This window comes from Micromys minutus, assembly GCF_963924665.1.
Source record: "Micromys minutus genome assembly, chromosome: 32".
NCBI classification, from domain to species: Eukaryota; Metazoa; Chordata; class Mammalia; order Rodentia; family Muridae; genus Micromys; species Micromys minutus.
In genome coordinates, this window is record NC_137967.1 from 17,029,415 (window position 1) to 17,044,255 (window position 14,841).

Consider the following 14,841-nt stretch of genomic DNA (forward strand, 5'->3'; position numbering starts at 1 on the left):
ATAACAATAAGGGGGCTGGAGAGATGGCTCAGTGGTTAAGGGCACTGGCTGCTCTTCCAGAGGTCCTGGGTTCAAATCCCAGCCACCACATGGTGGCTCACAACCATCTGTAATGGGATCTGTCGCCCTCTTCCTGAGCGTCATGTACATAAAAATTTTAAAAGGAAGAAAGATAAATGAGCAGACGTGACAGGACCCTGGGACAAGAAGGACAGACTTTGATGTGCCCGCGAATGAGGAGAAAGGGCAATGCAATACAGGTAGTCATGGAGACATGTCTAGCAGAGACAACCGTGTGAGCAAGGGCCCTGAGGTGGGGCTCTGTCTGAGCTGTTTGAGAAAGGGCATGAAGGACTTAGGATCCAACTAACCAGGCCCAAGGACTTCTCAATCTTCATGCCTGGAAGTGGCATTAGCAACACCCCCCTCACCTCAGGCCTTTGACATCCCACCGCTGCTCTGTTGCAGATGTGGACGAATGCCAAGAATACGGCTCTGCGATTTGCGGTTCCCAGCGCTGTGAGAACACCCCCGGCTCCTACCGCTGCGCGCCAGCCTGCGACCCTGGCTATCAGCCTACACCAGGGGGCGGGTGCCAGGGTGGGTGTTCGCGGGGTAGTAGGGGGGATGTGAGGGGCGTGAGAGGTTTAGAAATGACCTTTATTGAAGCAGTCTGCTGGTGCTTGCAGATGTGGACGAGTGTCGGAATCGGTCTTTCTGCGGCGCCCATGCTATGTGCCAGAATCTGCCTGGCTCCTTCCAGTGTGTCTGTGACCAAGGCTACGAGGGGGCACGAGACGGGCGTCACTGCGTGGGTAAGCGACCAGAAGGGGAGTAACCTTCTGCTCCAGCAACCTTCTCTGCTCTCCTGGAGAAACAGACGTTCTAGTGTTGCAGAATTAGTTCTTGGAACCCAAGTGTTCTCGAGACATCACCAGTTAAAATTGTCCTGTAGCTCACGTCTGCAATGCCCACATTTGGGAGGCAGAAACAACAGGATCATTATGAATTGAAGGCCATCCTGAGCTACATAGCAAGTTCCAGGCTAGCCAAAGTGACGGAGTATGGACCTATCTCCAAACAGAAAGATCAGGCGACCTTACCCAATTTGTTTTTGCTTTTTTGGTTTGGTTTGGGTTAAGATTTATTTATTTTATTTTATGGGTGTTTTCCTACATATATTTATGGGTTCCATACACACCAGGTGCCAGCATAGTACCCATGAAGGTCAGAAGGCGGCATTGGATGCCCTGGAACTGGAGTTATAGACTGATGTGAGCTACCATGTGGGTGCTGGCAGTTGAACCCTGGTTCATCTGAAAAAGCAGGGAGGGCTTTGAACCACTGAGCCATCTCTCCAGACCCTCTATTGGTTTAGTCAGTTTGTTTCCTTTTGTATTGGAGACAAGGTTTCTCCGTGTAGCCCCAGCTGTTCTAGAACTCACTCTGTAGAACAGGCTGGCTTCAAACTCAGGGATCTGCCTGCCAAGTACTGGTATTAAAGGTGTGCACCACGGTCCAGCTTGAGTTATGTATGTGTGTGTGTTAATTTTTTTTCTCTCTCTCAATGAAATTACATCTCAAACCCTTTTAGTTTGGTTTTGCTGTTGTTGCTGCTGTTGTTTTTTTTTTTGTTTTTACTGTATTCTTCAGGGGGCGGGTCTTGTGTCTTGAATTCACTGTGTAGACCTGAATGGCCTTCACTTCTGAAGGGCTGTTCTCCCACCCAGCCCCAACCCAAATTTTACAGTTTAGTTTTAGAAACAGGGGCCCTAGATTGCCAAGGTTGGCCTTGAGCTCCCTATGCAGCTGAGGCAGGCCTTGGCTGTCTGAGACTCATGCCCCAACCTCCCTAGTAGCTAGGATTTCAGCTCTAGACGGCCAGATCTGACAGAAAATTTCTACACACAGCAAACAGAGAGAATTGTGGGCTGCAAACCTCCAGCCCGTCCTGTAGACGTGCAAGCACCCCAGCCATCACTACTACGGTCGCCATGGTTACTTTAGTATATCAACCTTCTCACTTGTCCTCCTATGAATGTGTCTAGGCATTTGGACAGATTCGTGGGGTTTTTGAGTGGTTATTTGGAGAAAAGAATCTCACTCTAGCCCTGGCTGGTTCTGACCTCGCAGCATAGACCAGGCTGGCCTCCAGCTTGCATCGATCCTCCAGCCTTTGTTTCCTGAGTGTTGGAATTACTGCCCAGAGCCAGCCTTCGTTCTGCACATCATTAGGGTTCACTATGTCTTTACAGCCATTTTAATTAGAGGCCCAGAGGGCAGAGCACAACCTGTGAGTCTGTTCTTTCCTTCCACCATGCTCGGTCCTGGCAATCAAACTTGGGTCATTAGGCTTGGCAGCAATATACCTTCCTAGTCATCTCCAAAATGCAAACACAGACTTCATTATTATTTTTTCTTTCTTCTTCTTCTTCTTCTTTTTTTTTTTTTGGTTGGAGGGAGGGGAAATGAGGGTTGAGACAGGTTCTTACTATGCAGCTCAGATCGGCCTTGACTAACATTCTCAATGGCTTTGTTTTTGTTTTATTTGCTCTCTCTCTCTCTCTCTCTCTCTCTCTCTCCTCATCTTCTCATTCCCTCCCTCCCAGTCATTCCCTCCCTTTTCCTCCCTCTCCCCCCCTCCTTTTCTTGCAATGGTGAGGATGGAACCTGGGGTCTATGTATGCTAGCTAAGCCTTCTACCACTGAGCCACATTGCCAACAGCCTTTATTCCTGAAAAGAGAGCTAATGAGTCATAGGAAGAGATGGAGATGTAGCTAATAGCACGTGTTGCTATTTTAGAGGACCTATGTTTGGTTCCTAGCACCCATGTCAGGGGGCTCACAACCACACCTAACTCCAGCTCTGAGAGAGCCTTAACTCATATACACATACCTACACACAGATACATACATTTGTACTTGATTTAAAGATAATATATATCTGGGTGGTGGTGGCAGCGCATACCTTTAATCTCAGCACTCAGCAAGCTGAGGCAGGTAAGTCTATGAGTTCGAGGCCAGCCTGGTCTACAGAGTGAGTTCCAGGATATCCAGAGAATATACTCTTCTGACCTTTGAGGGCACCAGGCACACGTGTGAAGCACGTACATACATGCAGGCAGACACGCATATGCATAAAAGAAAATTTAAAAGCAAAACCGCTAAGAGGATAGGGAGGAGTTAAACCGGCAGTCTGCGAGTGCAAGAACCAAGAAGAGCCAAGAACCACAGCAAAGCTTTCTTCCTCTGCAGGGTTTGTTTTTAGGCAGTGACAGGTGGCCCCAGCTCTGGGCTCACAGCCTCAGACTAGCAGCCACACACCTAAGTAGGAGACCCAGAAAGTCTCAAGACTGGCTGTGATTGGCTCGGTGAGGTCATTGCCTACCTCTGACCCGCAGAATCGCAGTAACCTGATTTGTTCTGCCCCGTGGAGACTGGGGCTGTACCCAGGATGCAAGGGGCGGACTTGGAAGCTCCGGGAATTCCCAAGGGAGGGCCTCTAACTAGAAGAGAAGTAGACAACAGTGTCTGGGCTCTTAAGAAATAATGATGCTACGGGATGGAGAGTCGGTTCAGCGGTTCAGAGTACTTCTCTTTCAGAGAAACCGCTTTAATCCTCAGCATTCACATGGTGATTCATAACCCATCTGCACTCCAGTTCCCGGGCATCCAGCACTTTCTCCTGGTCTCCACTGGAACCTTGTACATGGCAAACATATGCAAACACACATGTAAATTACATCTTTTAAAAATTTACATTGTGAGCCATGTGTAGTGGTGCGTGTTTTTTTTTAAAGAGTTATTTATTTATTGTATATAAGTACACTGTCGCTGTCTTCAGACACAGCAGAAGAGGGCATCAGAGCCCATTACAGATGGTTGTGAGCCACCATGTGGCTGCTGGGATTTGAACTCAGGACCTCTGGAAGAGCAGTCAGTGCTCTTAACCACTGAGCCATCTCTCCAGCCCCATGGTGCGTGTTTCTAATGCAAACCCCTAGGACACTGATTGCTACAAGTCTGAGGGCAGCCTGGACTATACAGAAAGTTCTGAGCCATTCTAGATTAAAGAGTAAAACTGCGTTTTTCTTTCTTTTTTCTTTTTTCTTTCATTCATTCTTTCTTTTTTTAATAGTTGTTGTGGGGGAGAATTGGTTTGGTCTTCCTTCCTTCCTTCCTTTCTTTCTTTTTTAAAAAACGAAACAGTGACAACAGAAAGCTGGCAGCAGTGGTTCAAACCTATAGTCCTGATACTCACAAGGCAGAAGCAAGAGGACTGGTACAAGTTCAAGCCCAACCTGGTCAACATGGTGAGCTAGGAACACTCTCTCAGTGAGATCCGACCTCAAAAGACATAGGCCTACAGAGATATAGAGAGATGCATATCCATTATATTTAAAGGTTCGTTTTTATAATATGTGTATTATCTGTACCACAGGCATGCAGTGCCTGTGGATGCCAGAAGAGGGCATCAGATCTCCAGGAACTGGAGTTACAGTTGCCAGCCAGTTACAGGGTGCTGAGAATTAATCCCGGGTCCCCTGAAGGAGCAGTCAGTGCTCTTAACTGCTGAGCCATCTCTCCAGCCCCATCTGTTATATTTGAAATCTTAGACTTCTCGAGCCACAGAAGTTTTGTAACATGGACTCTCTCTCACTGTGTTTCCTGCTCACAGATGTGAATGAGTGTGAGACACTACAGGGTGTGTGTGGCTCTGCACTTTGTGAAAATGTTGAAGGCTCCTTCCTGTGTGTCTGCCCTACCAGCCCTGAGGAGTTTGATCCCATGACTGGGCGCTGTGTTCCCCCTCGGACTCCTGCAGGTAAGATTCGTCTACTTAACAAAGGCCTCATGGGCCTGTGGGAAAATTATGTGGCTCAACCATGGGTGTGTGTGTGTGTGTGCGCGCATGCGTGTGAATTTGTGTGCACACATGTACCTGTTGACATGGTTCATCAGTTAAATGTTATAACTTTATTTTTAATTTTTTTCTTATATTCCTTTGAAGTTTTAAATGATTTATTTCAGCTTCTAAAGGGTTCTGTAAGGTTTATTTTTTATTGTCTGTGGGAGTGCCTCAGAAGGCCACATGGGTGCTGGGGACCATGGTTCCTTTGCAAGAGCAACAAGTGGCCTTCTCTCCTGAGCCATCTCTCCAGCCTTCATTTGTTAAACTTTTATTTTTGTATGATGCTATGATGTAATGTGATGTGTACATGCCTGTAGACACGGGATGTCCCATGATGTGCATGTGGAGGTCAGAAAACAGCTCTGTAGAGCTAGTTTTCTCCTTTCATCTTTACGTGGGTTTCTGGGATTGAGCTCAAGTTGGCAGGCTTCCATGACAAGCGTCTTTAACCAACAAATTGGTGGTTCTCAGCTTTTCTTTATTTCTTTTTTAAATATAATGGAGTCCATTATCATTTTTTAAAGATTTATTCATTTATTTCCATATGTGAGTACACTGTTGCTGTTGTCAGACACGCCAGAAGAGGGCATCAGATCCCATTACAGATGGTTGTGAGCCACCATGCGGTTGCTGGGAATTGAACTCAGGACCTCTGGAAGAGCAGTCAGTGCTCTTAACCAATGAGCCATCTCTCCAGCCCGGTTCTCAGCTTTTCTAACACTGCAGCCCTTCAATCCAGTTCCTTATGCTACTTCATCAAGTAATTCTGCTACCGTTGTAAATCATTGTAAATGTCTGACATGTGACCCCTGAAAGGAGCCGTTGAGAACTACTGTAAATTATTTTGTCGGCTGTTTTGGTGTTGTTTTTTTTTTTGGTTTGTTTTATGTTTGTTTGTTTTCAGATAGGTAGCCCAGGCTGTCCATAAATTCTATGTAGCTGACTTTGAACGTCTGAATCTCCTGCCTTTACCAAGCTCTGGGATCACAGGCATGCACCACTGTGCCTGGCTTATGTGGTGCTGAAATTCAAACCCTGGGCCTTGTGCATGCCAATCAAATACTCTACCAACTGAGCCACCGCCCCAACCCTAAATGCTGTTGCTGTAAATAAATATACAAGCACCCTTAAAACACACACAATAGACGGCATGGGAAACAGGAAAGTGTTCTTCACTGAGCTGCAGGTTCCAGCCTTTGACATTAGATTTATCCAGGACAATTAGTTCCTGACCTGAAGTCTGCCAGACACCTTCATTTGGCAGGTACCCATAGGCCAATCAACCTGTTCAGGCCCTTGCTGCACACTGGGAACACCATAGTAAGCAGACAGGCTTAATCTGTGACCTGACGGTCTCAAAATCCAGCGCTAAGCCAGGTGCTATAAAGCCTAAGGCTGCTCAGAAGCTAAGGTGAGGCTGAAAGTTAACACTTACACTTACAAAGTAAGTTCAATGACAACCTGGGCTATTTACTTAGGCTTTCCTTGTCTCAAGTCAGGAGTAAAAGATGCCTAGTGTGTATAGTTCAGTGGCAGAGGGCTTGTGTATACACTAGTAAACCGCTCAGAAGTGGAACAATTACCTAGAATCCCCCAGTGAGGAGCTGGGGTGTGACTCAGTGGTAGAGCCCCTGCCTAGAATCCTCCAGTGAGGGGCTGGGGGCGTGGCTCAGTGGTAGAGCCCCTGCCTAGAATCTTCCAGTGAGGGGCTGGGGGTGTGGCTCAGTGGTAGAGCCCCTGCCTAGAATCCCCCAGTGAGGGGCTGGGGGCGTGGCTCAGTGGTAGAGCCCCTGCCTAGAATCCCCCAGAGAGGGGCTAGAGCATGATTCAGCAATAAAGATCTTTCTGGTATACACATGGCCCTGCTGTAATCAATCCCCAGTTTTGTTCTGTTTTGTTTTGTTTTGTTTGTTTTGTTTTTTGTTTTAAATCTAATGACTAGACAGAGATGTCCCTAGCTATTCAGAGAACTCTGGACTAGCTGGGAGGATCTGAGACCAAAGGGACCTATAAGGGAAAGGAGATACCCAGGCCAACATGAGAATAGGCTTTAGGGGGGGCTTCCAAAGGAGTCCGTGTCTGAACTAAGTAAGATGAACAGAAACAATAGCTAAGTGTGTGAGGCAGGCGTTGTGTTTCTGTGACATCAGGCTATATAAGGGAGGAAGGCTTTATTCTGGCTCATGATCTGATGGTGTTGTCCACCTACGGGGAATACATGGTAGCAGGAGTGAGTGTGAAGCTTCTTGCTCACTGACTGTGGACCAGGAAGCAAAGATGGGGAAACTCGGGATTTCATCTTTTTCCTTCTCCCCTTTTTATTCAGTCCTGAGTTTTATCACATGGGAGGCTGCCATGGGGTCTTCTGGAAGCCCTTCCCCGAAAAGCCTTCACAAGCATACCTGGAGGGTGTGCTTCACGGATGCTCTGGGTAGTTGCTTTAGGAGGTTGGACTTTTCCTCAGGGCATGTGGCACCATGGACCAGTTTCCGTCGATAAAGACTTTGAAATATTTTTATGGATACTGAGTGGAAGTGTTGAAGCAGGAGAAGACAAGGCTGGACCAAACCAGGGGCCTTGAATGGGGAGGGACAGTATAACCTGGGGTTTTACACCTATGCCCCTAGTCCCAAAATAATGATGCTGAGACTTAATTACTTATGAATAAGTGTTACAAGCTTTGGCTCATTCCTTCTAGCTTGTGACTCAGTTATCCTGTTTGATCTAGTCTATGTCTGCCGTAGGCTAGTTATCTTTCCCAGGATGAATCCTCCTGCCTTGTCTTCCAGAGTTCCAGTCTCTCTGTACCAGAATTCCCGCCTTCTATTTTCTGCCTTTTGCTAATAGGCCATCAGCTTTTTATTGACAGGAGATGCTTCCACACAGATTCTCTCTACAATACAGTGGGCGGGACATCTAGAAGCCATGTGGGCAAGCTGCTCAGCCCCGGCCCGGGAATGGTTTGATCTAGTCTGGGACAAGCTAGGTGTGAAGACCTAGGGGTCTTAGGAAAGCACAGAAAATCATCTGTTCCCACCTGTCCCACAGCTGAGGTGACACCTGGGAAGTGGGAGGCTGTGCAGCAAAGGTCACCAAAGTGATAGGAGAGGTTGAGTAACCAAAACGAACGTTGGCATGGTGGCTCACACCTGTAATTCCGGCAGTTAGAGAGTGAGGCGGGAGGATCTGGAGGTTTCTGGCCATATAATAATATTGATTTTTTTAAAAAATCAACTTGAAGGGCTAGAGAGATGGCTCAGTGGTTAGAGCACTGACTGCTCTTCCAGAGGTCCTGAGTTCATTTCCCAGCAACCATATGGTGGCTCACAACCATCTGTAATGGGATCTGATGCCCTCTTCTGGTGTGTCTGAAGACAGCCACAGTGTACTCATATAAAATAATAAATAAGTCTTTTAAAAATCAGTTTGAAGCCTGGTGGTGATGGATGCCTTTAATTCTAGCACTCGAGAGGAAGAAACAGGCTGATCTCTGAGTTCAAGGCCAGAGTGGTCTATGGAGTGAGTTGCAGCATATCCAGGCTAAAAACAAACCCCCAAAAACCAATAAAACAAAAATAAACCCATATACATAATATACATAAAGATTATATGTGATTGTTTCGGTTATAAAATCCTTGCCTAGCATTCAAATGTCTCTAGGTTTGGTTTGTTATGGGGCACACTTAAAAATCCTAGCTTGCTTGGTGGAGGCAGGAGAATCAGGAGTTTGAAGTCATCCTGAGGTACATGAGACTTTCTCTGTCCCCTGTCTCCGAAAGCGTGTAGTCTGGTACCCTCTGAGCCCGTTTTCCCCATCACTGACTTGGAAGAATGGGAGACTGAGTGAATACCTTGCTAAAGTCTTTTGTTTCTTCAGGCACGTTCCGGGGCTCGCAGCCCCAAGCACCAGCCAGCCCCAGTCTTCCAGCCAGACCTCCAGCCCCTCCCCCACCTCGAAGACCCAGCCCTCCCAGGCAGGGTCCCGTGAGCAGTGGGCGTCGTGAGTGCTACTTTGACACAGCAGCTCCAGATGCGTGTGACAATATCTTGGCCCGAAATGTGACGTGGCAGGAGTGCTGCTGTACTGTGGGAGAAGGCTGGGGCAGCGGCTGCCGCATCCAGCAGTGCCCAGGCACAGAGACAGGTGGGCGTGGCCCGTGGGGAGACCAGGGCGCAAGTTCCTGGTGTCTGGGGATGTGGAGCCTAGGAAGGGGTTACGTTGAGACCTAGGATTGGGTTATTGGTGCTGCCAGGACAAAAGTGAGCCATCAACCACCAGGTGGGCATCGGTGGGCGTGAAGCTGAGAAGTTGGTGCTAACTGGCCTCGGCTTTAGTGTCTGGTAGGGGGCTACAGCCAGTGGGCTTGGGCAGGAACTGAGGCTTGGTTTTCTGGGTTCATCTCTTCTGTGTACAGCTGAATACCAGTCATTGTGTCCTCATGGCCGGGGCTACCTGGTGCCCAGTGGAGACCTGAGTGCCCGGAGAGGTAGGACTTCAATCCCCACCGACCCTGAACCCCTAGGCCCCGCCCTCTCTCACCCTGCCTGCGTTTCTTCCTGCTTGCTTTCTCAACTGTTTTAGTGTTGAGGAGTGTATGTCACTAGTAGTCCAGACCAGCCTCAAACTTGTGAGCCACTCAATTTCTTGCTCCGGTCCTTCCTTTTCTTCCTTTTTTTGGTTTTTCTTTTTTCTTTTCTATTTTGATTGATTGATTGATTGATTTATGAGTACACTGTAGCTGTCTTCAGACACAGCAGAAGAGGGCATCAGATCCCATTACAGATGGTTGTGAGCCACCGTGTGGTTGCTGGGAATTGAACTCAGGACCTCTGGAAGAGCAGTCAGTGCTCTTAACCTTGGTTTGCTCTTCAAGGCAGGGTTTCCTTATGTAGCCCTGGCTGTCTTGGAACTCACTTTTAGACCAGGCTAGCCTTGAACTCAGCGATCCACCTGCCACTGGCTTCCTAGTGTTGAGATCCACTCTCTGAGCCATGACCGCCTGCTGTTCCGTTCTTTTCTCTCATTTTAAATTTGTGGTTTTGGCTACAGAGGCAAGTAGCCCAGGCTTGCTAAGAATGTATTAGGCAGAGGCTAACCTTGAACTCCCGGTCTTCCTATTTCCATCTCTTGACTGCTGGGATATCAGGCATCCTCCCAACATCCCCTGCTCCTTTTCTGTCTCTCACTTTATCTAAGGTCTCCTCCTCAGCCTGCCCTGGTTCCAGTTTTCTTTGCCTCAACTTCCGGGTACCATTGTAGTACCGTCGTGGCTGGTTAACCCATACTGCCCCGCCCCCACCCCGTTTTCTTCAGATCAAAGCCACCCCTGCCCTCACCTCTCTCCACCTTTTCCTGCAGATGTGGATGAATGCCAACTCTTCCAGGACCAGGTGTGCAAGAGCGGAGTGTGTGTGAATACTGCCCCAGGCTACTCTTGCTACTGTAGCAACGGGTTCTACTATCATGCCCACAGGCTGGAGTGCGTTGGTATGAGCCCCCCTGCCCCACCCCGAACTCTAGTCAGGCCAGCCCCCCAAGTAGGAACTTGATCAACCCAACAGGAACCTTCCGAAGTCTAGACTTTATCCTTCACTGTGAGCTGGGGAAATGTGAAAGGGAGTTCTTCCTGGTAACCCCTCTCTGCCCTCCCCCGCACCCCCCTCCACGCTTTCCTAGATAATGACGAATGCGCGGATGAGGAGCCTGCTTGTGAAGGTGGCCGCTGCGTCAACACGGTGGGCTCTTACCACTGTACCTGCGAGCCCCCACTGGTGCTGGACGGCTCGAGGCGACGCTGTGTCTCCAATGAGAGCCAGAGCCTCGGTAATCCCGCCCACGGCCCCGCCCACGGTCCCGCCCACCCAATACTTCACAGAACCCTCTGGAGACTGGAGTTGGCCCAGGTGCCCTGATGCTTCCTGTCATTGCCTGTAGATGACAATCTAGGAGTGTGCTGGCAGGAAGTAGGGCCTGATCTCGTATGCAGTCGCCCACGACTAGACCGGCAGGCCACCTACACAGAGTGCTGCTGTCTCTACGGTGAAGCCTGGGGTATGGACTGCGCACTCTGTCCTGCCCAGGACTCAGGTACTGTAGAGCCCTTATATGGTCCCCAAAGGACCTCTTGGCATCCTTACATGTATTGCAACCTATCCCAAAATCTTGGTCACAAAACTTCCAAGTGCCAGCAACTGAAACCTCAAGGTCTGAATCAGCAGCTCCCGAAGGTCCGGCCCCATCAGCTCTGAGGTCTCTCGTCTTAATGACATTCCCGGTTTCTAGAGCCACAAGACACAACCCGTGAGACACCCCACTCCAAACTCTGCAGTTGCCTGTTCGGTAGGCTCTCTGGTAACAGCACTAACAGATGCTGTCTTAGGGTTTCTACTCCTGCACAAACATCATGACCAAGAGGCAAGTCGGGGAGGAAAGGGTTTATTCAGTTTACACTGCTGTTTATTACCAGAGGAAGGCAGGGCTGGAACCCAAGCAGGTCAGGAAGCAGGAGCTGATGCAGAGGCCATGGAGGGATGTTACTTACTGGCTTGCTTCCCCTGGTTTATTCAGCTTGCCTTCTTATAGAACTCAGGTCTATAAGAACTACCAGCCCAGGGATGGCACCACCCACAATGGGCTGGGCCCTCCCCTCTTGATCACTAGTTGAGAAAATGCCTTAGAGCTAGATCTCATGGAGGCATTTCCTCAACTGAGGCTCCTTCCTCTGTGATAACTCCAGCTTGTGTCAAGTTGACACAAAATCAGCCAGTACAGATGCTAACACTCATTCCCTTGGGTCCCCTACACAATAGCACCAAGACTCCAACACAGCCCCAAAGATCTCTGGTCCCTCCTTTTAGCTCTGTATGAACAAGAGCCAAAAACTCCAGTCTTGATTCCCCCAGATCCCAGCCATTGAAGCTCCTCCCAGGCACCTCTGACCCCTTAAGCCCCAGTGTTTAACCAGCCCATTGCTTCTACAGCCCCAAAACATCTTTGTCTCATTTCTTCGGATCCCAGCCCTAGTTCCCACGGGTCTCCCAAATTCCATCACCTTAGACTGACTCTTAGCTGCAGCCTGAAGACCCTGGATCCTCCTGTCTCCATCCCAGAATCAGCCTGGAACTGTCTGCTGTGTTTGCAAATGCCCAGATCCTTTCTAGCTCCGCCCCCTTTCCAGCCTCCCCTCCCCCCAGCCTCTGAGCTGTTCAGTCTCTTCTATTGCCCAGGGACTGGTCCATCAGTAGTGGGTCCTGACCTTGGTATTTCTCGGCTCCTGTTTGCAGATGACTTTGAAGCCCTTTGCAATGTGCTACGCCCGCCTGCCTATGGCCCGCCACGCCCGGGAGGCTTTGGACTTCCATATGAATACGGCCCAGACATAGGCCCGCCTTATCAGAGTCTCCCCTATGGGCCTGATCTGTATCCGCCGCCTGTGCTACCTTACGACCCCTACCCACCCCCACCTGGACCTTTTGCTCGACGGGAGGCCCCTTATGGCGCCCCGCCCTTCGATATGCCGGACTTTGAGGATGATGGTGGCCCCTATGGCGAGTCTGAGGCTCCTGACCCACCCAGGCGAGGCACTGGTTGGCCTTATCGATCCAGAGACACCCGTGGCTCCTTCCCAGAGCCTGAGGAATCCTCTGAGCGTGGAAGCTATACAGGTAAGCAGTTCAGCTAGAGAAACCAAACAGACAGAAACAAAAGCAACAACAACAACAAAACAAAAACGCAAGAAGGGAGATGCTGGGGAAAAAGGGAGAAGGTGTTACAGGAGCACGTGGAAAGCAGGTGTGTTGGTGACTCGGGCCTGTAATTCTAGCACTTGGGAGGCAAAGGCAGGAGGATCACTGCAGATTTGAGACCAGCCCAAGATGTATAGCAAAACCTAGGGGGAACTGAACAAGGTAAACGATCTTATCACAGCGCCCCCTGACGTCTGGGGGTGAGAAAGGCAGATTAGGGTGAGACTCGTCCAGCCTGGGAAACCAGGAGCAAAGGCACTAAGAGACCAAGCGACCTAACGCAGAGATTTCCAGTCGTACCTGTGTTCTCGGCAGGAGCCTTGTCTGAGCCCTATGAGGGCCTGGAGGCTGAGGACTGTGGTATCCTGGACGGCTGCGCCCACGGCCGCTGCGTGCGCGTCCCAGAAGGCTTCACCTGCGACTGTTTCGATGGCTATCGCCTGGACATGGCCCGCATGTCCTGCGTCGGTGAGGAAGGGGAGGAGAGAGAAGGGTAAAATAAAAGCTAGTTTAACCAGACGGTGATCGGGAACGTCCAAGAAAGAACCTCATTACAGACAGGGGCCGGACCATCTGAGAGGGAATAAATGAATTCTTGCTCGGGGGTGACTGAATAAAATGGGGTCCGAGTACCTGGAAAGCCAGGCTCCTACAAGTGGCTTGGGAATATGAAAGAAATCCTAAAGATGTTATTTGTGTTTGGGGTGAAACCCGGGGCTTGCTGCATGCTAGGTGAGTGGTCTACCCCTGAGCCGTGCCTCCAGTCCCCTCCATTTTACAAGCCAAGGTATAGAGAGATGTTACACCGCCTGCTTAGGCTCACCCAGCCAGGAGATAGCAAGTGACGTGTTGCATGTCACAGGAGAGGCTCCGCATCCGCGGCCCTCTGCCTCAAAAGGCTGATGAGGTGGCCTCATTCCTAGACGTGAGTAACGGTCTTTCTACCCCCCCCCCCCCCAGACATCAACGAGTGTGGCGAGGCTGAGGCAGCCTCCCCACTCTGCGTCAATGCGCGCTGTGTCAACACCGACGGCTCCTTCCGCTGCGTCTGCCGGCCAGGATTTGCACCCACGCACCAGCCACATCACTGCGCGCCTGCTCGACCCCGGGCCTGAGCGGCTGCACCTAGCTTCCCACTATACCTGAGCACGGGAAGCTTCCAGAACGCGCCTGCCTCCCTGTAGTCTGCACGCGTGCAAGGATGTCAGACAGTCTGGACTTAACGATGGACAGACACAGAAGGGTGCCTTTAACTCATTGTGCCCAGCCCCTCCCACCAGTGCCCCGGGCCTGTCCTGGGCTCCCTGACACATTTCTTGCCCTTTTATACAATTTCCAATTATAAAACGCCTATTTTGTACTTTCGGCCTCTGCCTGCCTTTTTCTTTTTGGCAAAAGCAGGCCTCGCTGTGTGCTGAGTCACTCCTCGGAACGCGCCATTCCTGCCGCCAAGGCTGACTATGACTTTCCATGACTCTCATCGAGTCTAGCTTTGTCCCTCTTGGCCTCCGGTCTCAGTTTCTCTCTCTTCCCCGACTCATCGTCTTTTTCTCTGGCGATTCTCTTCCTGTCTTTCTGTCTTGTAGCTCTGCTTCTTTGTTTTTCCTCTCGGCCTTTCTGTTGTTCTTTCTCTAATCTTTAAAGCAACCATGCTTCAGAGTTGCTGAGGTTTCCTGTTGCTTTGTTCTGTTTGAGAGGTTGTTATGTAGCCTAAACCTGGACTTGCTCCTGACACTTCTCCCCACAGCCTCCCAGGTTCTATGATTATAGGGTGTGCCACCGTGCCCAGTTTAAATTTTGTTTACCAAACCTTCCTAATGCTAATGGTTCCCTCCACTGTGCGCCTGCGCACCTGCGCTTGGCCCCTCGCTATCCCTGTGCACTGGGAGCTTCCAGAACTCACCTGCCTCCGCAAGAGGAGGAGGCTGTGTTCTGTCCCCTTCAGGATGACAATGTCTTACGTGAAGAGGGGTGTCAGTACACAGGTGCTCAAGACTCCATGTTGTCTACTGCGTAAGACAACTTTACCAAATGCTGCTGGATTTTGCACTTCAAATGGAGCTGCATGAATTATAATTCAATGAAGCTGGAGAAAATGAAATTTAAAAATAATGAGGGAATAGCCCGGTGATAAAGTGTCTGCTGAGAATCCAGCAATGAAAGGCTGGGAGTATAACTTAGCA

The 14,841-nt window shown here is 49.7% G+C and overlaps 1 protein-coding gene across 1 annotated transcript in view; it reads left to right on the plus strand.

Annotated features, from left to right (window-relative positions):
- Nucleotides 1-14,022, plus strand: part of LTBP4 (latent transforming growth factor beta binding protein 4) — a 26,640-nt gene extending 12,618 nt beyond the window's left edge. Inside the window, exons 20-30 of the mRNA XM_080909075.1 lie at nucleotides 469-600; nucleotides 690-815; nucleotides 4,679-4,825; nucleotides 8,790-9,056; nucleotides 9,328-9,399; nucleotides 10,272-10,400; nucleotides 10,590-10,736; nucleotides 10,848-11,000; nucleotides 12,197-12,577; nucleotides 12,974-13,126; nucleotides 13,619-14,022. Of these exons, the coding sequence (XP_080765201.1) occupies nucleotides 469-600; nucleotides 690-815; nucleotides 4,679-4,825; nucleotides 8,790-9,056; nucleotides 9,328-9,399; nucleotides 10,272-10,400; nucleotides 10,590-10,736; nucleotides 10,848-11,000; nucleotides 12,197-12,577; nucleotides 12,974-13,126; nucleotides 13,619-13,773 (1,862 nt within the window). The 3' untranslated portion in view covers nucleotides 13,774-14,022. The remainder of the gene's footprint in view (nucleotides 1-468; nucleotides 601-689; nucleotides 816-4,678; nucleotides 4,826-8,789; nucleotides 9,057-9,327; nucleotides 9,400-10,271; nucleotides 10,401-10,589; nucleotides 10,737-10,847; nucleotides 11,001-12,196; nucleotides 12,578-12,973; nucleotides 13,127-13,618) is intronic.
- Nucleotides 14,023-14,841: the final 819 nt, after the last annotated feature.